This window comes from Octopus bimaculoides, chromosome 2 (assembly GCF_046866305.1).
Source record: "Octopus bimaculoides isolate indiv1 chromosome 2, ASM4686630v1, whole genome shotgun sequence".
Lineage (NCBI taxonomy): Eukaryota > Metazoa > Mollusca > Cephalopoda > Octopoda > Octopodidae > Octopus > Octopus bimaculoides.
The window spans coordinates 28,382,763-28,410,599 of record NC_142929.1 but is presented as its reverse complement, the minus strand read 5'-3'; the positions used below and the strand labels follow the sequence as shown (position 1 = coordinate 28,410,599).

General features: G+C 36.5%; 1 protein-coding gene across 3 annotated transcripts in view; it reads left to right on the top strand.

The window, feature by feature from the left end:
* The window catches only part of LOC106872744 (U4/U6 small nuclear ribonucleoprotein Prp31), a 32,355-nt gene extending 4,518 nt beyond the window's left edge, over positions 1–27,837 (top strand). For all 3 annotated transcript variants that reach the window (XM_014919832.3, XM_089342218.1, XM_089342228.1), the window contains 11 exons: positions 1,595–1,678; positions 4,215–4,312; positions 5,096–5,205; positions 7,890–7,941; positions 9,539–9,656; positions 12,046–12,203; positions 12,745–12,962; positions 15,994–16,066; positions 20,875–21,003; positions 23,414–23,512; positions 27,218–27,837. In XM_014919832.3, coding sequence (XP_014775318.1) covers positions 1,595–1,678; positions 4,215–4,312; positions 5,096–5,205; positions 7,890–7,941; positions 9,539–9,656; positions 12,046–12,203; positions 12,745–12,962; positions 15,994–16,066; positions 20,875–21,003; positions 23,414–23,512; positions 27,218–27,322 — 1,244 coding nt within the window. In that variant the 3' untranslated portion in view covers positions 27,323–27,837. The remainder of the gene's footprint in view (positions 1–1,594; positions 1,679–4,214; positions 4,313–5,095; positions 5,206–7,889; positions 7,942–9,538; positions 9,657–12,045; positions 12,204–12,744; positions 12,963–15,993; positions 16,067–20,874; positions 21,004–23,413; positions 23,513–27,217) is intronic.

Genomic DNA, 27,837 nt, shown 5'->3' with positions numbered 1-27,837 from the left:
TATTTTTTCCTTGTGTAATTGAAAGAGAAAATGAACGAAGTTAAGTCTTTTGTATTACTGGTATTTATTTTACCAGCCTTAGAAAGGTAAAGACAAAAACAGTCCTGAAAGAACACTCATGAGGAGAAACAAAATTAAATGCTTTTATATATATAGTCAAATGGCTTACTATTTCTACCAATAAATCATTTTTCTTTTTTAGTAACCATTTTCCCCTGTTAACATGGTTTGTACAGGTCTGTAATACAGCATATTATCATTCTTCTTCATCTTATATCATCTCATGTGAGAGGCTCAGCTTACTATAAGGGGCACCCTCTCTGCTCACTATTTCTAATATACCTACTTTGTCTTTTTCTACATGGGTTCTTGGATATTTCCCATTCTCAGCATACAATATACTTTCACATTCAACAATTGTATCTCTTTATTTGTTCAACATACTGCTCAATATTTCCCATCCTTCAAACACCCTGGTACTTCAAATCAGCTAAATTCTATACTGACTACTCTTGCCAGCAAATAGGATTCACACTGACTCAGGCAAGACAATTATGTGAGTGAAGCCATCCTCCAAAAAATATACCCTGCCATATTCAGGTGTAGGCATAGCTGTATGGTTAAGAAGTTTGCTTCCCAGCCACATGGTTCCAGGTTCAGTCCCCTGCATGGCTCCTTGGGCAAGTGTCTTGTACTATAGGATAGGTCAACCTATTTCATTTGATTTCTCTTTAAAACCTTTTACTCCAGACCAGATCTTTTTGTTTTTTTGCTATTTATTTCTACCAAGAGCATTAGATTCATTTTTGCATGGTATATTCAACTCCCCAAGACTGGTTTTTAGCAAATATTTATATCATATGTTTTTCCTTTGCACTGTTTTTGCTTCCCAGCAGATAGCTCACCTTAAAAAACATGCTTAAGGATTATGCTCATTCCTCATTTGTAATAAATGACCAGTCCACCTCAGCTGATGGGAAACCAGCATAGTATGAATGGTTGAGATTCCTGCTCTCTCTAAAACTTTTGTATTAGGCGTAAGCAATCCTCAGAATTTGACAGACACTTTTGGTGAAAGTGCTCTAAGAGTTTTATTTAGTAGTTGTTAACAGTTCATGTTTCTGCCATTAAACAAAGGAGGATAGTACAAATCCACAACAAACCAAAGTTTTTGTGCTGACCTTAATATGTCATTATAATCACATACAATTTCCTCTTCGTACAATTAGCCCAATGATGCAAAGATCATTCCAGCAGACATGGCCAAGTGCCAAATTTGTTAATAAGATATCTAAATCCCACATTGGTCTAATAAGATGTTGTTTTGTCAAGTATTTAGTATTTAACAAAGACTTTCTTTCAAGTTACGAAACAATTTGTCATGATATTAGAATTTTCTTATTGTTAAATTAAATTTCATCAAACTATTTCTCTATCATTTATGACTTTATACACTCCTTATAATTTTCTCTTGTATCATACTATATATTCTACACACACACATAAATATATATATGTAATACAAATAATTTTGTTTCTATCATTTACTATTGTATAGTATTATAATATTGAATGAATTGATTTTAATTTCCAGTCAGTGGTCCAGTTGAGGCAGATCCAGAATATAAACTCATTGTTGAAGCTAATAACATGACTGTTGAGATAGATACAGAAATCAGTAAGTGATTTTGTTTTACCTTTGTTTGCATAGACTAGGGTGGTTGGTGTTTGGAGTAGTAAATTTGGACATTTCTATATTGCTGAAGTGAGATGGGTTTTTTTTCTAACTATAATTATTTCTCAGTTATATATTTTTCCTACTGCAAACCACTCACTGTGAAGTTGAACTTGGCAAGCTGAGTTGTTATGCATCTAACTCATCTGGCTCAAAGGCTTAACACAACAGGTGTGTTGAGATTTTGAATTCATGACCAGTAATGGTTTCTAACATCAATGCAAAGCTATAGCTTATTATACCGGTGAGGGGGGTGTGGATTTGGTCAACTACAGTACTTGACTGGGGCACTACTATCAAGACTTCTAGTCAGTCATATCAACCCCATTGACTATTTCAGATTGGTACTTATTTTTATCAAATGGTTACAGTTACCTTTTGATGAAAAGAGACATTATTGTATACTAATATGTACACACACAAAATGAGCTTTCACACAGTGTCTATCTACCCGATTATACTCACAAAACGTCAACCAAGAGCTTCAATAGAAAACATTTACCTGAGGGGCTGCACAGAGGTTTTGTTTATGGAACCACATGATTATGAAGAAAAACTTTTTAACCACACATCTAATCATTGTTGCCAATAATAAATATTATTTCTACTTCAAACTTCTCTCATCCTTGCAAACATGGAGCCCCATGCGTGAAAACTAAGTGGATGAAGAATTTATTGTAGCCTTAGATGAACTTCATGACACGATCAGGTATTTAAGTGACCTGATTAGTGCTGGATGAGGTTGTAGAAAAGCACAGTAGCCAGAGTAAGAAAGGGCATTAAGGAATTTGACAGCAAAAATGGTCCCACTGTACATGAAAGGCAAACTGCATAAAACATGTGTAAGAAATAGATGCTGCTTGATAGCAGCATCTATCACTGGTGATTGCATGTGGAAGCTGGAGAGAAATCTAAGTGAGCTTCATACACTGGATATGCTATGTCAACTGCATGAGAGGCTGAAAAAGTAGGCAAGGAGTGGCTGTGTGGTAAGCAGCTTGCTTACCAACTACATGGTTCTGGGTTCAGTCCCACTGCGTGGCACCTTGGGCAAGTGTCTTCTACTATAGCCTCGGGCCGACCAAAGCCTTGTGAGTGGATTTGGTAAATGGAATCTGAGAGAAGCCCGTCGTATATATATATATATATATATATATATATATATATGTGTGTGTGTGTATATGTTTGTGTGTCTGTGTTTGTCCCCCCAACATAGCTTGACAACCGATGCTGGTGTGTTTACGTCCCCGTAACTTAGCGGTTCGGCAAAAAGAGACCGATAGAATAAGTACTAGGCTTCCAAAGAATAAGTCCTGGGGTCGATTTGCTCGACTATAAAGGCGGTGCTCCAGCATGGCCGCAGTCAAATGACTGAAACAAGTAAAAGAGTAAGCATTAAAAGTGTCGTCATGCATATACAAGGGAGACAACTATACTGATATCATTCAACGTCTACTTTACTTCCATGCTTGCATGGGTTGGACAGTTTTTGAGGCAGATTTTCTATGGTTAGATGCCAACCCTCACCTATTTCCAACCAAAGTAATACTTTCCCATGACCAGACATTTTCATGCAGAATATTGGAAATGAATGACAGTGACACTCATTTACATATATCACACGATTTCAAGATAAGGAAATTCACACACATATCTATATAACAAATTTCTCTCAGTTTCCATCTACTAAATCCACTCACAAGGCTTTGGTCAGCCTAAAGTAGATGACACTTGCCCATGGTGCCATGCAATGAGACTGAACCCAAGCAAACTTCTCACTACGTAGCCATGCCTGCACCTCTGACTGTGAAAATTCTGTTTGCTGTCAGTAGAGGTATGTGTTCAAAAGGAAAACGTTCGGGTGAAGCATTATAGCCAGACCCCAAGACACTAGACTTCAAAGAAAAGATGCAAAATATGACTGGAATGGTTGGTACTGACACTAATGAGATTGCCATGTAGCTTGCAGGAGTAAGATTCCTTTCAACTGAATAGGACTACACTAAAGAAGTAGGTAGCTTTATGCTAAGTTATGAAAGAAAGTGCTAGAACAGGTTTCTTACTGTAGACTGGGAGTTAACAGGGTGTAGTCAGAAAGGGCGATGAGGATGTTGGTGACAAGTGTTGTGGGGAGGAGGTTTGGAGGAGGCAGAGGATGAAAGAATGTATGGGGCAAGTGAGGGATGAGGTAGTGGAGACGAATATACTGAATAATGAAGGGGGTGATCAATAAAAAAACTAATAGTTGGGAGGAAGGCAGGAGAAAGTAGATGATGAATGTAGAGATTGGATAAGGCTAAGGAGTGAAAATAATGAAAGGTGAACCTATGTATATATGTAATTGATAGAAAGCTTCTGATAAAATTAGTTAATGAAAGCTATTTTTAAATTCAAAACTGATGTAAGTAATGCTACATATTTTGTATCAGACATAAACGTTTTTTGTTTTTTTTTTTGTTTTGTTTCACTTAATGAACAGATGTTATTCATAAGTTTACCAGAGACCACTATGCAAAACGTTTCCCAGAATTGGAGTCACTCATCCCTACTCCGATGGAATATGTGAAAACTGTAAAAGTAAGTTTTAGTCTTCTTTAATATATATATATTTTTGCCATGATGTGGTTATAAGTTTGTGGAAGAGTAGTTTGAATTCCAATTAAGTATTTTTTTTTTTCATTTCCATTTCTGATTCTAGAATAAACTCAGAAAATTTCTGTTTTACATTTCCTGCAAGTTGGATGTTTTAAGAATTCAAATGTTTGCAGGAAACTTCTCTCTGTATGCCATTTTCCTTTAACAGAATTCATTGTGTGTGTGTGTGTGTGTGTGTGTACACATGGTCATTTGCATTTCTTAGGTCATTGTCTTCAAGAGAAAAGTGATGACCACCCTCAATTTTTAACAATGAATCTTTGTTGGGATTCCTTTTATCACAATTATATTTTAATTTATCCATGTTTATCTTCGTGAGTTGGGAGAAAAACTATTCCTTGTTCATTTTACTGCATAGCAAAAATATCTACAGTTGAATTTTAATCATCATTTTGCTGCAAATTAAATAAACAAGAAATACGATTTCTCCCCATAGATACAGGTGTTGCTTTATGTGTGTGTGTGTATTTCTGTAGAAGATAAGATACATATTTTGTATAATTAGTTCTTTGTAATCTAGATAAAAATCTTCAAGAAATTATGGAAATTATTAGTGTTCTTTCTATTGAATTGTAGATGGGAATAATAAAAACAGCACATTGCATATATCTTCTAGCGTAAACTTCTTATAAGTAAAACAATTGAAATATATGTTATTTGTTACTGTCAGTGGCATTTTTAAATAGATTTGTATGTCTTTTGCAGGAATTGGGAAACAACATTCTGGAGAAATCAAAAAGCAATGAAGTGTTACAAGAAATTTTAACCCCTGCCACATTGATGGTTGTTAGTGTAACATCTTCTACAACACAAGGGTAATAACTGATTCTTCAGTACAAATCATCATTATTATTTATCATTATTTTTGCAGAAGTAGATAAACAAAACTAATATAACTAATAAAGAGGTTCTTCATTCTTGTGTTCTCATTATATAAGAATATCACTGTTATCTTTATCTTTTACTTGTTTCAATCATTTGTCAACCACTCTACAGGATGTATAGGGTACATTTCTTAGGATCAAGAGGTCTCTTTAGTATTGCTGAGAGCAAGAAACCTCTCTGGTGCTGATGCCACAATATAATTCACCCAGTTCGCTCTACTGCAGAAACCAAGCCAAAACTGAGATGTGTTCCTCCAACCTATCTATCATCATCATCATCGTTTAACGTCCGCTTTCCATGCTAGCATGGGTTGGACGATTTGACTGAGGACTGGTGAAACCGGATGGCAACACCAGGCTCCAGTCTAATTTGGCAGAGTTTCTACAGCTGGATGCCCTTCCTAACGCCAACCACTCAGAGAGTGTAGTGGGTGCTTTTACGTGTCACCCGCACGAAAACGGCCACGCTCGAAATGGTGTCTTTTATGTGCCACCCGCACAAGCCAGTCCAGGGGCACTGGCAACGATCTCGCTCGAAAATCCTACGGGAGCCAGTCAGGCGGTACTGGCAACGGCCACGCTCAAAATGGTGCATCTCATGTGCCACCCGCACAAGAACCAGTCCAGGGGCACTGGCAACGATCTTACTTGGCTTGCCGGGTCTTCTCACGCACAGCACATTTCCAAAGGTCTCGGTCAGTAGTCATCGCCTCGGTGAGGCCCAATGTACGAAGGTCTTGCCTCACCACCTCAGCCCAGGTCTTCCTGGGCCTACCTCTTCCACGGGTTCCCTCAACTGTTAGGGTGTGGCACTTTTTCACGCAGCTATCCTCATCCATTCTCACCACATGTCCATACCAGCGCAATCGTCTCTCTTGCACGCCACAACTGATGCTTCTAATGTTCAGCTTTTCTCTCAAGATACTTACACTCTGACGGGTATTCACATTGACATTACACATCCAACGGAGCATACTGGCTTCATTCCTTGCGAGCTTACGTATGTCCTCAGCAGTTACAGCCCATGTTTCACTGCCATGTAGCATGGCTGTTCATACGCATGCGTCATACAGTCTGCCTTTTACTCTGAGTGAGAGTCCCTTTGTCGCCAGCAGGGGTAAGAGCTCTCTAAACTTTGCCCAGGCTATTCTTATTCTAGCAGCTACACTTTCAGCGCACCCACCCCCACTACTAACTTGGTCGCCCAGATAGCGGAAGCTATCGACTACCTCTAGTTTTTCACCCTGGAATGAGATAGAAGTTGTTTCCTGTTTGTTTACAGTCTTTATTGCACCTGAACATCTGCCACAAACAAAAACTAACTTGCTAGTTAACCTGCCTTTGATGTTGCTGCACCTCTTATGTGTCCATAGCTTGCACCGGGTACATCTTATAGAGTTACTACCTACTCCTTTTCTACATACTGAGCCGGGCCATCAACCTGAAGGGGTTTGTGTTTTATCTACCTTCCTACTTATTAGGATTTTGGTTTTAGCTAGGTTGACTCTAAGGCCCTTCAATTCTAGACCTTGCTTCCACACCTGAAACTTCTCCTCTAGTTCTGATAGTGACTCCGCAATTAGGGCAAGGTCATCAGCATAGAGGAGCTCCCAGGGGCAACCTGTCTTGAACTCCTCTGTGATTGCCTGGAGGACTATGATAAATAAGAGGGGGCTGAGGACGGAACCTTGGTGGACCCCTACCTCTACCCGGAATTCATTGCTGTACTCATTTCCAACCCTCACCTTACTGGCAGCATCTCTGTACATGGCTCGCACAGCTCTCACTAACCATTCTATGAGGGCAGAAACTCCAAATAAGAACTGGTTCAGATCATGTCAAAGCTTCTAACCCATGCCAACATAGAAAATGGCCTTGAAATGACAATAATAATGATGATGATATTCTATCAAATTTAATCTTTTTGAACAGAGTTAAAATGCTATCTTTCAAAGCATTGAACCATTTTTGTATTATAGTAGTTCCATATAGACAAACAGAAACACCAACGGAGACCAACATTTCATATCTCTCTCTTTCTCTCTCTTTCTCTCTCTTTCTCTCTCTCTCTCTCTCTCTCTCTCTCTTTCTCTCTCTCTCTCTTTCTCTCTCTCTCTCTTTCTATCTCTCTCTCTTTCTCTCTCTCTCTCTCTCTCTCTCTCTCTCTCTCTCTCTCTCTCTCTTTCTCTCTCTCTCTCTCTCTCTCTCTCTCTCTCAAGGAAAAAATTATAAACTTTTAATTTCAAGGCTATCCCAGCTGATAGCTATTTTACAGATTATCAAATTGTGGCAAGTTGGTAGAAGTAGTAAGACACCAAGCTAAAATGATGTACAGTTTCTTTCCTCTCTCTCTTCGATCTGCAAATGTTGACATTGGTTATTCATTTCACTAATCAATAAAAAAAACTAGTGTGATTGGGCTGAGTCAGTCATCTATAATGATGATTCAGTCATCCTCAAGGCAAATATTGGTTCTGTGCCAAATTCTAGTAAAAGATTAGAAACAACTCATTCACCTTGGTTTTAAGATTATTCTTATTAACCCTTTCATGTTTGCAAACAGTTTATCTTTTTTTTTTTTTTTACCCACTTTCTCTCTCTCTGTCTCATTGCAGGACAGAATTAACAGTTGAAGAAATGGATCGTGTCATTGAAGCATGTGACATGGTAAACCAGTTAATTTCTTTCTATTATTTCAATGAAATAGATTTTTTGATTATTATTATTATGGCATTATTTCTATGATGTATCATATAATTATGACTATGTCACATCATATAACTATAACTATGTTGTATCATATAATTAATAGTCATAATAAATATTTTAGATCTGCATCCACTAAAGAATGATTATTACTATAGTTGACTGATATTCAAATGATTTTCCTAAGAAGATTTTTTACATTAAACATTCTGGGTATACTGCAGTGTTGCAATCTGTTATCATAACAAGAGCCAAGGAAAAAATCACACTGTTCATATGAAAATAAGCCAGGAGCGTGAGGTTATCTTCATCTTGGTTGTTATAGCCACAGCTGTTCAGCTGTTATATTCTTCAGACTTCTTCAGGTGCTTGGTATGTACAGTAGCATTCTTAGAATTTCAAACTGAACTCTATTAAATCTAACCCCACTTTCCATTGTCCATTCTTCTATTAGTTGCTGTCCAATCTATGATGTCTCTTGCTCATTCCACTTAAACCAGAGTATATAATGTTCGTGAAGGTATGTGCCCTGTGATAAGGTTGTTGGATTCATGATCATAACATTGTGCTTTCAATTCCTGGACTGGGCATTGCATTGTGTTCTTGAGTAAAACACTTCATGTCACATTACTCCAGCCCACTCAGTTGGCAAAAACGAGTGGGTAGATGTATGTATACCACAGAAACCTGGAAACTGACTCTTATGAGTCTATAGGGCTCAAGAAAGATGCTTTATCCTTGACTGAGCGAGGAATTGAACTTACACCTGCTACTTAAACTATTATACTTAATACTTAATCAACACTTTATATGTACTATTCCATTGTCTTATTGGACAACTGGGTTATGTAAATTAGAATCTGTAAGCCTAACTTTTATTGTCTTTTTTTTTTATCCATTTGATGTATAAAATTGTTGGAAGCACTCTGAGCACTATACTTTGCTTAATTTTAAATTCTGCAAAATGCTACTGTACCATAAAACTATTCTCATCAGTATCTCATTTATAGAGTGGCTGTGTGGTTAAGAAGTTTGCTTCCGAACCACATAGGTTCAAGTTCAGTCCAACTTGTAGCACCTTTGACAAGTGTCTTCTACTATCACCAAATCGTAGTGAGTGAATTTCTTAAACAGAAACTGAAAGAAGCCTGCCATACATGTATATATATGTGTTTGTGTCTCCTTGCCTTGACATCGCAAGATAGTTGTAAATGATAGTCATTATTATACAAGCAGTGTCATTCATTTTCATTACTCTGTGAAAACATGTCTGGTCATGGGGTAAATATTACCTTACTTGGAAACGGGTGAGGGTTAGGGCCTGGAAATGCATTTGGCTGTAGAAAATTTGTCTCGACAAACTCAGTCGCATTCAAGCATTGAAAAACAATCGTTAAAACAACGATAATGATGATGATTATTTTGTGTAATTATTTACATGTAATTTGTTTGTTGTGTATGTAGTTTAAGTGATATTTTTTGTCTCATTGTCAGTTTTTTGTGATACTTACAAATATGAGGTTTGAATATTTTTTTTTTTTAACTTTTTATCTGCTAGGCTATTGACTTGAATGACTACAAACAGCGTATTTTCCACTATGTAGAGTCTCGGATGAGCTTTATTGCACCCAACATCTCTACAATTGTAGGTGCCTCAATAGCTGCTAAATTGATGGGTAAGAATTTTTCTTTTCATTTTGCAATTTCTGCAAGTAGATAACCTTAACAGTCTGGGAAGACTTGCAAATGATATGGCACTGTCTTTCTTTCCTGATCTAAATGATTCTTCTACTTTTGGCCCAAGGCCTGAAACGTTTCAAGTGGGTGGTCAATAGCATCAAACCTAATGCTTAGCTGGTACTTTTGTAGCCCCCAAAAGGATGAAAGGCAAAGTTGACTTTGGCAGTTTTTGAACTCAAAAAATTAATACACTACTGAAAACACAGTTTTCTTTCTCTCAAACTATGAAAATCTTTCTTTTGTTTTTCCATTTATTTGGAAAACTTGAACTTAATGAATTACATCTCACCTTTAAACATTTCTACTGTATTAGAGTCTATTCAGGCTGTAAGCTCAGTCAGCCTCTTTTGTATTAGACATCACATGGAATAAACTATGGTGCTTTGTATACCATCATATAAACCTATACTTTTGTGTCTTTGTCAGTCTATTGAGAGAGCCTCTATGTGGTTGCACAATCTGCTAGAAAAAGTAGCCATTTCTTTCTCATATCACATCCTTTTTTTCTTAAATAATGATAAGACACAGATAATGCTGATCAAGATAAACTGCCTAAAAACAAGAGAATTGTTATGGCTGGAATGCCTTGGTCTGCACAATCAAGGCAGACCTGGGTCTAAGCAACAACAATAACTATGTAATGATTAATTGGCACAAGTTAAGCAACCAACTTTCTTTAAAAGTACCTGCAAATAACTAAACCAAACGACCTACCTGGGACATGATTGTTTATATGTACTGAAATTTGAAGTCACTTGTTTAGTTGAAGATTTCACTTTGCAACTACATGGTGTAGGGTTCAGTTCCATTGCATGACACTGTAAGCATGTCATCTACTATGGTTTCAGGTTGACCAATGCCTTGTAAGTGGAATTGTTAGATGGAAAATTTAAAAGGTTTGTCATGTATCCATAAATTTGGATGTGTGCATGAGTGTGGTCACCATACATAGTACCATTGTTTGCAATCTGTCCAGAAAACATGTCTAGCCTTTGAGCTAGTCATTATTTCAAGGACTAAGGGAAATATTACTTTAATTGCAAAGAGTTCAGAGATTGACAGGAAGAGTCTCCAGTTGTTGAAAATTTGCCTCAAAATGTTTCATCTGATCCATGCCAACAGGAAAAGTTGTGACAATGAGAATGAATTTTTTGTCTCTTTTCCTGTGTAGTGATTTCACTACTGCTTGGTTCTTTTTATTGAAATTTGATCCTAATTTGATTCTGTTGATTCATTTATACAATTTTTCAATATTTCTTAGGAAAATTGAAAACTGAATTTATCCCATTCATTACCATATTTATGTTGATACACTGCTTGTTTTTTCAATTAATTTTGAAAATAATAAAAAAATTATCAAAATCTCTGTTGTTATTATGCTGGTGTTTGGAATATAAATTAACATGTAATTTTAATGGAAGGTTCTAATTTAGATCACTTTAACCATTTTACTGTGAAATTAAATTTCATGGTTATTCCAGTAAAGATGTCAAATATCTATCAAAAAATAGTATTGGTATTTTCTGCAAGTTACATTGCCTAAATAAATTTGAGGTGGCTGTGTGGTAAGTAGCTTGCTTACCAACCACATGGTTCCGGGTTCAGTCCCACTGCGTGGCACCTTAGGCAAGTGTCTTCTACTGTATCCTTGGGCCGACCAAAGCCTTGTGAGTGGATTTGGTAGGCGGAAACAGAAAGAAGCCCGTTGTATATATGTGTGTCTGTGTTTGTCCCCCCAACATCGCTTGACAACCAATGCTGGTGTGTTTACAACCCCCGTAACTTAGTGGTTTGGCAAAAGAGACCGATAGAATAAGTACTAGGCTTACAAAGAATAAGTCCTGGGGTCGATTTGCTCAACTGAAGGCAGTGCTCCAGCATGGCCACAGTCAAATGACTGAAACAAGTAAAAGAGTAAAAAATAATTTCAAACATGACATTCCTCAACAAAAGATAGCTTGGTATATAAAACTGTTTTCTGCTATTCAATGTAATGAAATTTTCAGTTGATATAACTGGTTTCTGCAGTAATAGGAAATTCATATCATAGAGCCAGGGACAGTCTAGACATGTTGATAGTAAAAACGTTAAGAACTATTAAATAGTCATTAGATTCCATAATTGTTTGTTTAAATCTTTCTAATATAAGCACAAACTCCAAAATCAGAAATTTATTGTACAAAATACATTCTTTTACAATAATGCCTCTGGTATTTTTCTTGTCACTCTACCACATTAGAAACATGTTTCTTTTCAGATAACACTGTTAAAATATTTCAATTAAACATTTAATTTCTTAAGCTTTTAAATTTTTACATTTTACAGGTGTTGCTGGTGGCTTAACGAACCTCTCAAAAATGCCAGCCTGTAATCTCTTAGTTCTTGGTGCACAGAAAAAAACTCTCTCTGGTTTCTCCACTGCTGCTATAATGCCTCATACAGGCTTTATTTATCAATGTGAAATTTGCACCAAAACACCACTAGTAAGTTTCCTTTTGAATTTTCATAAAATCTTCTTATTTGATACACAAATTAAGATGGTGCTGGTGCCATGTAAAAAGTACTGGTGATGGTGTCACGTAAAAAACACTGATAATGGTGCCACATAAGAAACACTGATTCTGGTACCACATAAAAAAGCCCTGGTGTTGGTGCCACATAAAAAGCACTGCTGTTAGTGCCACATAAAAAGAAGCACTGCTGATGGTGCCAAGTAAAAAGCACAATAATGGTGCCACATAAAAAGTATTGATGTTATGTAAAAGGCACCCAGTACACTCTGTAAAGTGATTGGCATTAAAAAGGGCATTCAGCTATAGAAACCATTCCAAAACAGACTATGGAATTTGGTCTTGCCAGCTCCTGTCAAACCATCCAACCCATGCCAGCATGGTAAAACAGATGTTAAATGATGATGTTGTATATAAAGAACAAAGAAATGTCACAGTGGTTTGATATTCTTTTTCATTTACTAAATCTTCAAATTGATACATTCATTTTAAAAAATTCGATTTCTTTCACTAGGATTTAAGAAAAACTGCAGCTAAGTTTGTTGCTGCCAAAAGTACTTTGGCTGCACGTGTTGATAGCTTCCATGAAAGTCAAGATGGTCATGTTGGAGAAACTCTCAAAGCAGAAATTGAGCACAAATTAGACAAGTTGATGGAACCTCACAAATATAAACATGTCAAGCCATTACCGGCACCCATTGATCCCCCTCGCAAGAAACGTGGTGGTCGCAGGTAAAAAACATTTACATACATACAACAATTTTGTGGGAATCTGGGCAGGGTGATTAAGAAGGAAAATTGATAATCCCTTTGAAGTGTAATTCCTACTTTCAAATTTGAAATAGATTTAATTAAAGAATTGAGTTAATATCTGTAAAATTCTATGAAAATCTCTGTGGTTGCTAACTGCACTCGTCATCATTTATACTAATCAATTCACATTTATATACTGTGGAAGCCAAAAGGTTTCCATTTAAATTTGCAAATATCTTCTTAAAACCAGGAGTACCATATTTGATTTTCATGCCAAGATTCAAGATAAAGAAGTGGAAATATTTGCAAGTGCCACGTGACCAAGGTTTTAACCCTTCAGCATACAAATCCTCCATATCAAGCCCAAATACTCTACCTGCTTTTATGTTCTAACTGGTCAGATCTGGCCTCCCACCTCTACCCTACAATGTTGTTCTAAAAATGAACAATTGCATCATTAAAATCTCAAAGCTATAAGATAATGCATAATTAATTCAAAACACTGAATAAATAAGTATTACCAGTGGCAGCTCGTGTATAGGAACTGCAGCACCCACTATTTCCACTCGATATTGTTGATAACATTCAATATAATGCGTCCTTGTTTTCTTTAATTCTTTCTTTATACTTGTACATTATACAATTCTTAAGCTTAATGTCAGTAGCCATCTCCTAGTTTATGAGAAAAATACAAAAATCCCTGTATAGAACTGCGCTTCACAGTTCCAGTGACACGGTGTTTGGCTGTTGTGCGCATGCTCACATGTCCGAGATAGGAAGCTTCACACAAGGGAGAGAGAGCACTGCGTGAATGACAGTGCTGGGTGGAAGGTAGTGTTTCTTTTTGATTCCATGTGTGTTGTGCTTAAAAACCTGTTTATATTCTTGAATGTGATAAAATGTAGAATTAGATTATTATCCTACTTCCAGCTTCAGTGTTGCTGCCAGGATTTGGAAAATAGGGCATATTTCCCCACCACCTTATTTTGTGATTTAGTGGGGATTTTTGAAAAACAAGGGGTAATTCATGGTGGCGTTCAGTGTACAAATTAAACACACTACCTGGCAGTGACTAAAATGCAAACCATTCAAGTTTATGTGTGAATTTTCTTTTTATCTGTTTGTTTCCTTTTACACAGTATTAAAACAAAGGCTAAAAATTTTCTGAAGCAGCACTCCAACTAATTTTATCTACGAGCCACCACTGAGTTTAGCATTTGACAGAGTAAAACTGAACACTAAAGCTTTAAATCAGTATGTGGTCTGCCTAAAATAAATATGTACACATTTCAAAATGACGCAGTGAAAGCCATGGTCGAGCTTGTTAATTACTACTGTATGTTACTATACTTAACATAAAAGATTTGACAATTTATATGAAGGTAGTTATGATTTATGGATGATACCATTATAAAAATTGAGGGAAGTTGCTTGAAATCTTAAAATTGATCGGATGCTATGAGTGAGATATCATCCAAAGCACAAAGGGACATAACCAAATGCCATAAGATGTTTTGTCATTTGTTCTGTGTCTCAATAAAGGTACTGAACCTCTTATCCGGCAGCCTTGAAACCAGAGGTGGTCTGAATTTCTGGTCACAGGCTAAATATATACCGAAAATATAAAATAAACAACGTAAAGTAAATAACAAAATTGTATAGCATACAAATTAATACATTTCTAAAGCAGAGTTTGTTTGATCTTTATTAAGCCTCTTAAAATTCTTAAAACTCTTAAAATATAGAATACAATACCACGTATAATATATAGGTGAATTACTACAGCCCACAAAATTCAAAGCTAACCAGTTTCAAAAATATCCAGATTTCTGGATTCCAGATAAGAGGTTCAGTACCTGTATTTCTGATGTATTGTGTCAAACATTATTATAAAAATTATATTTTGTCTGTTATTTTCTACTCTGTTGTAAAAGAAGTCAACAGCCAAGTGAACTATAACTGTCTCAGTATTTGGCAGGCAGGGTTCATATTATTTAAGCTACATCACTATTGTCCTTGGAAAAGGTTTGAACGTCTCAACTTGCCTTCCTCTCTACCCATAGTATCATAATTGATGTAAGAAACACTTAGTTCATATTGTATCTTGAATTGAAAACATGAATACAAAAAGGTCGTTGCCAGTGCTGCTGGACTGGCTGCTGTGCAGGTGGCACGTAAAAAAAAAAAAACCCATTGAGCGTGGCTGTTGCCAGTACCACCTGACTGGCCCTCGTGCCAGTGTCACGTAAAAGCACCCACTACACTCTTGGAGTGGTTGGCATTAGGAAGGGCATCCAGCTGTAGAAACTCTGTCAGATCAGATGGTGCAGCCATCTGGCTCAGTCAAACCGTCCAACCCATACCAGCATAGAAAGCAGACGTTAAACGATGATGATGATGACTGTCCCAGCATGGCTGCAGTCCAGAGATTAACCTTTTAGCATTCAGATTACTCTGTTACAAGTAACACATTTTCACTCACTTTGTTTTAAATTAATCATTCATTATCTCATATCTTTGAGATTTCAATGATGTGATTGTTTATGGTTTGTATGACATTGTCAGGTACGTGTGGAAGGCTAGATGTGGCCAGTTTTGATATGGAACAGGTAGAATATTTTCAGCTGGATATGACTGGTTTAAGAACTAGAGGGTTAAAAGCATTCAAAGAGGTAAAAGAAAAAGATTCCAACTGGTTGTGTAGTTTACAGTTGGAAGACCATCTTGTTACAAGACCACTAACTCCACCAGTTCTCTTGCAAAATATGAATATAGAAAAACATAAATTGCCATTACCATGCTGATATTATTATTAAAAAGTGAATGTAAAACAATATTTTAAAATTAAATTATAAAGAAAACTAAAGTCAAACAAATTCTGAAAAGCATGTTAATTTGTCCGTTTAAAGACTGAATTATAAATTCTTCAATCTTACACTCTGTCTTCTAACTGAAACCATTTTCTCTTTCCCTGTATTGTTATCAAATGTTTTACATATTTATTTTACAGAGCAAGAAAAATGAAAGAGCGTCTTGGACTAACAGAGATAAGGAAGCTTGGTAACAGAATGAATTTTGGTGAAGTTAGTTTCATATAGTACTTTTGCATTGTATTATTTTTAAGTGGTGTTATGGTCAACTCATAATTTAATCATTCTTTTCTTGTTTTCCATTGTTTATTTATTTATTTATTGTGTGTGTGTGTGTGTGTGATAGCCTTGATAGAAGCAGTACTTGTAATAAATTATAGACACATCTAAATTCAGGAGCAAATCCCAGATTAAGAGATTTCAATGCCATTTGGACTATTGAAATGGTCAGTGGTGAAAGTATTGATAGAAAAAGATCTCTAAAGGAGTGTAATTCTGGGGAAGAAGGATATTACAAATCATTATGAAGCAGGGATGCTGGAAGGTAAAAAGATTGTGCACCTTATTGGTCTCAGTGAGGCTGATTGATATACAGTTTTGGCAAGTTTGGAGAAACAATGGATATTGTATGAACGAAGCAGGTTTTTCACATTCAGTACTTATATTCTGCTTCTCATCATTTCTTTACTAACATCCTCTGTCAATACAGGTTTTAATGGAAGTTTTTAATTTACCTTACATTAAGTTAAGTTTATTAATTGTACATGTCAAAAAAAAGCACCGAACGTTATTAATGCCAAGTCCGCCTGACTGGCTACTGTGCTGGTGGCATGTAAAAAGCACCATCTGAATGTGGTCAGTGCCAGGGCCGCTTGACCTGGCTCCCGTAACCAATATCATCATCAGATATTCTACGGCTACTAAAATAGTCTCTGTTCTTCAAGACTGGTGGATCTCACATCTCTGCCATTCAGGCACTCTCCACCCAGTCATTTCACCTCCTTGCATTAAATTTACCATGTTCAAACCTCCTCTCCCTTCACTCCAGCCAGGCCTCACACTAACAACTATGCTCAGTTCTTCATCCCCGGAACATGGTTGTCTGTAATCTCCCTGCTCACGTTTTCCTCACAGGTGTTAACTTGGCATCAATCTCACCGGTTTCAGAGTACTTGCAGAGGCCACAAGGCCTACTCTTTCCTCCAGACCCTACAAATAAAAACAAAAAAATATTCTTTCCTAAGCATTTGAAATTAGATTCCAATCCAAATCCTGACTGTATTGGCATAAAGTAATAGATTTAGTAACTCATGTGATTGTATCTAGTCAGAGAGCTGCTGAAAAAGTTCAAGGTCAGGAAGAGGCAATTGAACTTGTATTGAATATGTAATACAATTAAATGAGATACTCGGTAGCTGAAAAGTGCTCTGGGTTGACAGTGGAAGTTTGGCATACTAGAATTAGACCAAGTAAGACATAGAAAGAAGTGATGAGGTTATTTAAGGCCTGATAACAAGCCTTTCCCTTGATTCTGTATCATGTTGCCTTATAGATGAGACAATATGACACAGATTCAAGGAAAAAGGAAATGTATGTTGCAAATGTACTCGATTCTTGAGTGCCACCTGTCAGCAAGCATAAAAAGGACAGGCCATTTGGCAACAGACATTTCAAGATGACCTGAAAATAGTCAGCATTGCATAGAATGGATGTACAAGAGTTGTTGTTGTTGTTGGCACTCCGTCGCTTACGATGTCGAGGGTCCCAGTTGATCCGATCAACGGAACAGCCTGCTCGTGAAATTAACGTGCAAGTGGCTGAGCACTCCACAGACACGTGTACCCTTAACGTAGTTCTCGGGGATATTCAGCGTGACACAGTGTGACAAGGCTGGCCCTTTGAAATACAGGTACAACAGAAACAGGAAGAAAAAGTGAGAAAGTTGTGGTGAAAGAGTACAGCAGGGTTCGCCACCATCCCCTGCTGGAGCCTCGTGGAGCTTTTAGGTGTTTTCGCTCAATAAACACTCACAACGCCCGGTCTGGGAATCGAAACCGCGATCCTATGACTGCAAGTCTGCTGCCCTAACCACTGGGCCATTGCGCCTCCACTGTACAAGAGTAGTAGCCAACTAAACTCAGTGAAGAAAGCTGCTGCACTTTGTGCTGAGCAATGCAAGAAGACCTGAAGTCAAAGCTTTCTATGATGGAAACACATGATTATGATGCCAATGGCAGTGACAATTTCTACGTTAATTAAAATTACTTAATGTTTTTTTGTTTTATTCTTTTTATCACTAACTTTTTATTTATGAAAATAATGGCATTCAAAATAGACTATGGCTGATGATACAGCTTGCTATTGTTATAATGCTGGTTAGTTATTCATACATTATAGTTTCCATAGTATTTGATGCATGATACACCAGAATGGTTCCTTGTGATCTCCAGATACATTGAAAGCTTAAGAATTATAGACAGTCATTGTTCTGTTCTTCCTCTATTGTCAAGAGGCTTGACATAGTGAATTGAGATGGAAGCGAATAGCTTTAACTGGGAGCATACTTAACTCCACTTGAAACTTTATTCTTACTCTTTACTGCACACTTATTTTAGTGCTGTTTATTGCTAATAAGTAGAAGCATGAGTGTGTGTAAAAAGTTTGCTTCCCAACCACGTGGATCCTGGTTTGTTCCTATTGTGTGGCACCATGGGCAAAACTTTAAGCCAACCAAATCTTTGTGAGTGGATTTGGTAGATGAAAACTGCAAGAAAACCTGTCATAAATGCATCATATATATTTTTTTTTTTATGCGCCCTTTTAAAGCCTAGCCAGGCTCATGGGCCCGGTTTCCCGGTTTCTATGGCATATGTGTCCCCCCCCCAGCTGGACAGGACGCCAGTCCATTGCAGCGTTACTCAAGAAATTGGAAGAAAGAGTAAGAGAAAGTTGAGGCGAAAGTGTACAACAGAGGTCGCCACCACCCCTTGCCAGAGCCTCATGGAGCTTTTTAGGTGTTTTCGCTCAATAAATACACACAACGCCCAGTCTGGGAATCGAAACTGCAATCCTCCGACCACAAGTCCGCTGCCCTAACCACTGGGCCATTGTGCCTCCACATATATATATAATATATATATATATATATATATATATATAAATATATATATATATATATATATATATATATAAATATATATATATATATATATATATATATATATATATATATATAAATATATATATATATATATATATATATATATATATATATATAAATATATATATATATATATATATATATATATATATATATATATATATAAATATATATATATATATATATATATATATATATATATATATATATAAATATATATATATATATATATATATATATATATATAAATATATATATATATATATATATATATATATATATAAATATATATATATATATATATATATATATATATATATAAATATATATATATATATATATATATATATATATATATAAATATATATATATATATATATATATATATATATAGGTGCAGGAGTGGCTGTGTGGTAAGTAGCTTGCTTACGAACCACATGGTTCCGAGTTCAGTCCCACTGCATGGCACCTTGGGCAAATGTCTTCTACTATAGCCTTGGGCCAACCAAAGCCTTGTGAGTGGATTTAGTAGACGGAAACTGAAAGAAGCCCGTCATATATATATATATATGTATGTGTGTGTGTTTGCGTGTCTGTGTTTGTCCCCCCACCATTGCTTGACAACCGATGGTGGTGTGTTTACGTCCCCGTAAATTAGCGGTTCGGCAAAAGAGACTGATAGAATAAGTACTAGGCTTCCAAAGAATAAGTCCTGGGGTCGATTTGCTTGACTAAAGGCGGTGCTCCAGCATGGCTGCAGTCAAATGACTGAAACAAGTAAAAGAGTACGTATGTATAAAGTGTTAAAATATCCATCCATCTCAGGAGAACTGAGGCTCTGTCAAGCTTCCCCCCCACTTTTCATCTTCTATTTTCTTCACTTCCCACTACACTGAACTGATATCATCATCATCATCATCATCATCGTTTAACGTCCGCTTTCCATGCTAGCATGGGTTGGACGATTTGACTGAGGACTGGTGAAACTGGATGGCAACACCAGGCTCCAATCTAAATTTGGCAGAGTTTCTACAGCTGGACTCTGTGTTTAACTGATTCCCTATCCGTAATCATCTGTCACAATATTTTCACTCTACTATCCTATTCTATCTCATATTCATATCGTACCCAGCCCTCACATTTCTTTCTTTTATCTTTCTCTCTCTTTTTCTGTCACTTCCAGGTGGACAAACCAATGTATTCAACAAGACACCTGCTCCCTCCTATTATAGTTTCTTTCTCCATTTTATACCCCACTCAGTTGAGGAGTCTTACCTTGCGGGTACTTGGTCACCTCACCAGTACTGGTGTCATATAAAAAGCACCCAGTAAGATATTGGGAAGGACATCCGACTGTAGAAACCATGCCAAAACAGACATAGAACTTGGAAGAGCCCTCTGGCTCATTTGTTCCTCGAACCATCCAACCTATGCCAGCATGGAAAAAGGGACATTAAATGATGATGATGATATACATATATGTATGTATGTACACCTGTGTGTACTTGTGTTTGTTCCTCAACACTACATAACAGTTGGTGTTGGTTTGTTTACATCCCTGTAACTTAGCAGTCTGGCAAAAGAGATCAATAAAAAAAAGTACTAGGCTTTAAAAAATATGCACTGGGGTCAATTTGTTCAACTAAAACCCTTTAGGGCAGGGCTCCAGCATGGCCACAGTTCAATGACTGAAACAGGTAGAAAATTAAAGATGTATTTTGTGAGTCAGTCTCGTTAAAAAAATGTCTGTTTATGTCATTGTTCATTTTAACCATTTTTTAATGTTATCTATTAACGAGTCTCTTGAATTGCTGTTATTTTATTCGTTTGCTTTTTGTAATTTTACTTTTTATTTCTCTAGATTGAGGAAGATGCCTACCAAGAAGATCTTGGCTTCTCCTTAGGAAATATCAAACGCTCCAAATCAGGTCGAGTTAGGGGCCCTGTCGTGGATTCTAAAACTAAAGCAAGAATCTCCAAAACACTTCAAGTAAGAATCTTCCAAATTCATTCTCTCTCTCTCTCTCTCTCTCTATCTCTCTCTCTCTATCTCTCTCTCTCTGTCTTTGTATCAGCCTCTCACCCTTTTTCTCCTTCACTTTTTATCATTCCCCCTTCTCTCACATTCTATTTATCTATATTTCCACCATGTTGCATTTTTTTTTTATGATAACCAAGTACACCATCTTTTGGACATGGTTGAAAAATTACATTACTAAATTTGTAGAAGCAAATGTACTTAAATGTATTTTTATCTTGCTATAAACATATTCAAAGTTCTATTACAGCTAAAGAACTGTAATATATTTTTAGCTAATATAATATATTATAAGCTCAAGAGCTATAATACATTATAACTTAAGAGCTATAATATATTATAACTTAAGAATTATAATATACCTTTTTCAAAGTATTCTTGTGACTAATTGTGTATCTGATTTAGTCAAATTCTCCTGGATTAGAAAATAGCAACAGCTGGCTTAGGTTAACCCTTTAACATTCAGATTTCTCTGTCAAATATAATGCTTGTTTATTCATGTTAATTTGAATTAGTCATGTACTACCTTGTAGCTTTGATATTTCAATGGCATAGTTGTTTATTTTCAGAATAATATTGTAGGAACAGTGTGAGAGACTAGATCGGGCCAGTTTAAAGATAAAACAGGGCTGAATATTTTGGCTGGATACGGCCAGCTTAGATGCTAAAGGGTTAATATGATTAATGTTTAGTTTGAGCTGTTACAGAATAGTAGGTATGGGCAGAAAAGATGGGGGGAAAAGGAGCTGGTGCAAGGTACTTAGATTAGGCTCTTAGAATAGAAAAGGTAATAAACAGGAGAAAAAGATTGGAATGGAATAATCAGTTTAGGTGAAATTAGAATACAGTAAGAAATCTCTGAGGAGCAAAGAGTATTATTGTAGTAGTACGAGTAGAAAAGATGGTTTTACAATATTAAGATAATTGAAGAATATTGGTTTCAAATTTTGGCACAAGTCCAGCAATTTTCAGGAAAGGGGTGAGGTCAATTACATCAACCCCAGTGCTTAACTGGTACCTATTTAAATGACCCCAAAAGGATGAAAGCCAAAGTCAACCATATCAGAATTTGAACTCAAAACATAAAGACAGGCAAAATGCTGCTTAGCATTTTTCCTGGTGCATTGACAACTGTGCCAGTTTGCTGCCTAATAATTGAAGAATATTAAGTCTATCTATAGGATAAATGGGTATGGCATTTTTTAATGGTCCAGACTGTACATGCATGTGTGGTGAGAAAATTGTGGGAGGAAGGTAAAGACAGACAGACAGTAACCTCAAGCAGGAGATCTAACCCAAGTTAGACCAGGTGGTGGTACTAAACCAGGTAATAAAGTCCTGCATCCATGTAGTCTACTGGGATTTGAACTCAGAAAGCAAAGCACTAAAACAAATACCCCCAAGGCATCCCAACTAACTGGTGCTTTATCACCCCCCCCCCCCCCCCGAAAAATGCAAACGAAGCTGGTTTTGGCAGGATTTGAACTCAGAATGCAAAGAACCAGAGTATTGGTTTTAAATTTTGGCACAAGGCCAGCAATTTCAGAGGGAGGGGATAAGTCAATTACATCGAAAACCCCCCCCAGTCCCTGACTTGTACTTACTTTATCAACTCCAAAAGGATGAAAAGCAAAGTCAACCTTGGCAGAATTTGAACTCAGAATGTAAAGCTGGAAGAAATGCCACTACACATTTTGCCCAGCATGCTAATGATTCTGCCAGCTCACCGCCTTAAAGAGCCAGAATAAATATTCCTTTCTACTAAAGGCACAAGGCCTGAAATTTTGGGTGAGTGGGGCTAGCCAATTACATTGACCCCAGTGGTTGACTGGCACTTATTTTATCACCCCCTAAAGGATGAAAGGCAAAATCAACTTTGGCAACATTTGAACTCAGAACGTAAAGACAGTCAAAATGCCGCTAAGCATTTTGTCTGACTTGCTAATGATTCTACCACCTCACAGCCATAGTAAATGTTGGTTTCAAATTTTGACACAAGGCCAGTAATTTGGGGGAAGGGTGTGTCAGTTATATCAACCCCAGTGCTCAACTGGTAAATTATCTTATTGACCCCAAAAGGATGAAAGGCAAAGTCACCCTCAGTGGAATTTGAACTCAGAACATAAAGACAGATGAAATGTCACTGAACATTTTGTCCAGTGTGTTTACGATTCTGCCAGTTTGACTCCTCAGAGCCATAATAAATATTGCAAAGCATTTTGTCTGACATACTATGATTTAGCCAACTCACTACTAATTGCTAACATTGATGGAAAAAATATAATTGTTGTATCATATACTTCTTTATAATTAATGTATATATTGAGCTATTTTCTGTTTTTTTTTTTTTTTTTTCCTGCAGCAAAAACTTCAGAAACAGAACCAAGTGTGGGGAGGAAGTACAACTGTAAAAAGACAAATAGCTGGAACAGCATCCAGTGTGGCTTTCACTCCTCTGCAGGTAAGTGGTAACGAAATTAAGGTACATCAAATCAAGGTCATTTTCAGCAGTGAATCTCACTTGTACTAGCTTTAACTAGCCATTAATACAGTCCAACACATGCCAGCATGGAAAGCAAACATTAAATAGAGATGATGACGATGATGACAGCATATCTGCTGTGATTAGGATACACAAATTATACAGTTCTTTTCTACTCTAGGCACAAGGCCCAAAATTTTGGGGGAAGGGGCCAGTCGATTACATCGACCCCAGTATGCAACTGGTACTTAATTCATCAACCCCGAAAAGATGAAAAGCAAAGTCGACTTCTGTGGAATTTGAACTCAGAACATAAATACAGACGAATTACCGCTCAGCATTTCGCCCGGGACGCTAACATTTCTGCCAGCTCGCCATCTCACACGTTGTACAGATCTTGAAAGAAAGATTAGTGTAAGAGCTCAGGTTGCAAACTGGATATTAAAATCATAGGTAAGCAGAGGAAGATATTGAAAGAATTATTTAGATCTAAAATTGGATGCTTCTGGTAAGATGAGATACCAATAAATATATATATACACAGACACAGAGGTGGGGGCTGAAAAGTTCCTGGCTTTGGGTAAAAGAAAATATGGGTGGATCAGTTAATTACAATTTTATTCAACATATTTCCCTCTCAGATTCACACATTTATTGCAGTGGTCCTTCAGTTTTTCTAAGCCTGTAAAAGAACTCATAAGGTTGGGCCTCCAACCAGGCCTTTCGCTACACCCTTAAAGCCAGGAACTTGTCAGAACCCCCTTATTTATATGAAGAAGATGGCAAGCTGACAGAATTGTTAGTGCACCAGACGCATACTTAATGGCATTTCAGCTGTCTTAACACTCTGAGTTCAAATTCTGCCAAGATTGTCTTTGCCTTTCATTCTTTCAGGGTTGATAAAATAAGTACACTGAGGTTGAGGTAATCAGCTTACCTACTTCCCTAAAATTGCTGGCCTTTTGCCAAAATTTGAAACCAATATACATATGGGTGTGTGAGTGTGTGTATCTGTATATATATATATATATATATATATATATATATATATATATATATATATATATATATATATATATACTCTCGGAGTGGTTGGCATTAGGAAGGGCATCCAGCTGTAGAAACTCTGCCAAATCAGATTGGAGCCTGGTTAAGCCACCTGGTTCACCAGTCCTCAGTCAAATCGTCCAACCCATGCTAGCATGGAAAGTGGACGTTAATCGATGATGATGATGATGATGATATATATATATATATATCTATATATATATATATATATATATATATATATATATATATATATATATTGGAAGGTTTGGAGGTGATGTACAGAAATTATATAGAAAAAAATTAAGGTACTCAGAAATCTGGATGTTTGTACATTTACAGATATTTATTAATGTCACATATTAAATAAAGCGCTTTTCACCTATATATATATATGGGAAGATGTACTGTTGACCTGTCCAACTGATAAAACTATGAGGAAAATTCATTGAAATCGTTTTTGGATTTGGTTTGCAAGATTCTTTATGTGAGTTCATGTGTTGAAACATATTTTGTTGTGTCTGGGGAGAGTCATTCTCTTTTAGTGCCTTATTTTGTAACACACTCACCAGTAAAGTTTCCATAATCAACGACTATTGAAAAGGTTGCAAGATGCAATGAAAAATTTTTGGAAAAATATATAAGTAAATGAGTAGAAACTTTACTGTTGAGTGTGTTAAATAAGGCACTAAAAGAGAGTGACTCTCTCCAGACACAACAAAGCATTGAAATAATTTCTTCTAATACGTAGGTCTTAAATCATAAATCCACTTGCACAATAAGACTGTATTTGTACACTCTTATTTGAATAAGTCTGATTAAATTATCGGCTAAAACATTGAAAATGTATGCATATGTGCAGACAAGGATGCATAGAATCTGTACTTGTCACCTTTTCAGTAAAGCAATTGTGTAGATATTGAGAAATTTGATGTTGTAAACTAACGATTTAATTCTAATTGTCTGACTCATTTCCCTTCATTTTCTTCTTCCTACCATTTGCTGAACTGGTCTGTCTTTTGGTTCTGATTATGTGTGTGAATGAATGTGGCCAGGTCACATTCAATGTCATATCCAAACAATGCCATATACTGACTAGTTGTAAATTGTCTATTTAGAAATATACAGCTGCTGAGTTGCTTTTTTTTTTTTTGTTCTCTTTTTATTGATTATCCATGAAGAGTTAGAATTCCTCACTACTGTAATAAAATAACATAATTGCTCTGTTTTTTAGTTGTACAAAGTTTAGCCAATTGAAAGAGTTTCAGCTGTTTTAGTGTTTCTTCTCCTATTTTTTTATTCAATACAAAGAAGTCTGGTAAATATTAAATTGTAGCCAGTATGCAAATTTTCCACGTCCTTTAAAATAAGGATCTGTCATTAAATCTCGCATTCATTCACACTTTATATTTATATTTCTTTCCCCCTTTTATTCTCTTTCTCACACTCCCCTTCTCTTTTTTTACCCTTCTTTTTCGTCTCTTACATGGTGCCTTGCTGAAGGTACCATGCAGTGGAACTTCTACAGCCTTGAGCTGACCACTGCCTCTGAGTGTAGTTAAAGGATGTAAACTATATGGCAGACTGTCATGTGTATATAAATATGTGTGTGGCACGTAAAATACACCATTTTGAGTGTGGTCATCGCCAGTACCGCCTGACTGGCCCTCATGCCGGTGGCACGTAAAAGCACCCACTACACTCTCGGAGTGGTTGGCGTTAGGAAGGGCGTCCAGCTGTAGAAACTCTGCCAAATCAGATTGGAGCCTGGTGTCGCCTCCTGGTCCACCAGTCCTCAGTCAAATCGTCCAACCCATGCTAGCATGGAAAGCGGACGTTAAACGACGATGATGATGATGATGATGATGTAAGTGCACATACAAATGTTGACATTTAACAGCTTTGCTTGTCACCATCTCAGCAACACAGTGTTATAATATTTACATTGCTTTTTGAAATTATGACCAGTCAGCTCTGCTTTCAAAGACCAGTGGAATAAAAGCAGGAAAAGGTTGACTATAGAAATTGCATCCCTTCATGAAATCCTATCACAAACAAATACCCATGCAACTCATGCTAGCATGGAAAAACAGACATTAAATGAATGGACAAGCAAATAGAATTGGAATAAGAACAACTTGAAGCCCAACTTCACTTCATTGTCAGAATTGTTCACTTCCTGGACTAATGTATGTTTAAGAAGATTGAAAACCACAACTTTCAATTTCTACACTTCCATAATTTTTGTTGTTTCATCATCAGCAGCATTTAACGTCCATTTTCCATGCTGGCATGGGTTGGATGGCTTGACAGGAACTGGTAAGGCCAGAGGCCACAACAGGTTCCATAATGTATTTTTGGCTTGGTTTCTATGGCCAGATCCCCTTCCTAATGCCAACCACTTGACAGAGTACACTGGGTGTTTTTTATGTGGCACCAGTGCCTTTTACATAGTGCCAGCACCCACAACCAATGCTTTTTATGTGGCACCTTAGTTTTAGGATCTCAGTTTTGTTGTGGTGGGCAAGTCTTCTCAAGTACTGCTTTGTTTAATTTATAAAATCATTATCTTTTTTCTTTGTATCCAAATTATTGTTTTGCCTGTTTTTCTAAACATTTTATTTCTCTCTTTGTTAGGGCTTGGAAATAGTAAATCCACAAGCAGCAGAGAAGAAGATGATGGAAGCCAATCAAAAGTACTTTTCAAGTACATCTGGATTTATCAAACTTAAAGATCAGTAAAACAATTAAATAAATACAAATGATAGACTTTCCTCATTTAAAAAATGCAATATGTTAAAAAATCTTAGGCAGCGAGCTAGCAGAATCGTTGTCACACCAAGCAAAACGCTTAGTGGCATTTCGTCTGTCTTTACTTTCTGAGCTCAGTTTCTGCTGAGGTCAACTTTGCCTTTCATCTTTTCAGGGTCGATAGATTAAATACCAACTGAACACTAGGGTCGATATAATTGACTTATCCCCACCCCCAAAATTGCTGGCCTTGTGCCGAAATTTGAAATGAATATTGTATTTCTCATACTTACCATCTATTTTGTATGGTTTGGAATAAAACTTTGAACCAAAATGCACAGAAAAATAAACCTGCATTATTTTTCATTCATTTGTTAATTTTAAAGTCTTGTAATTACATTAACAAGAACAATTCCAAACACACTCAAAAAGAGAATGTTGAAAATCATCTGTAAACAGGTAATTTTGTGACATTAAATTGTTTCTAATTTTAGAAATATTCAATA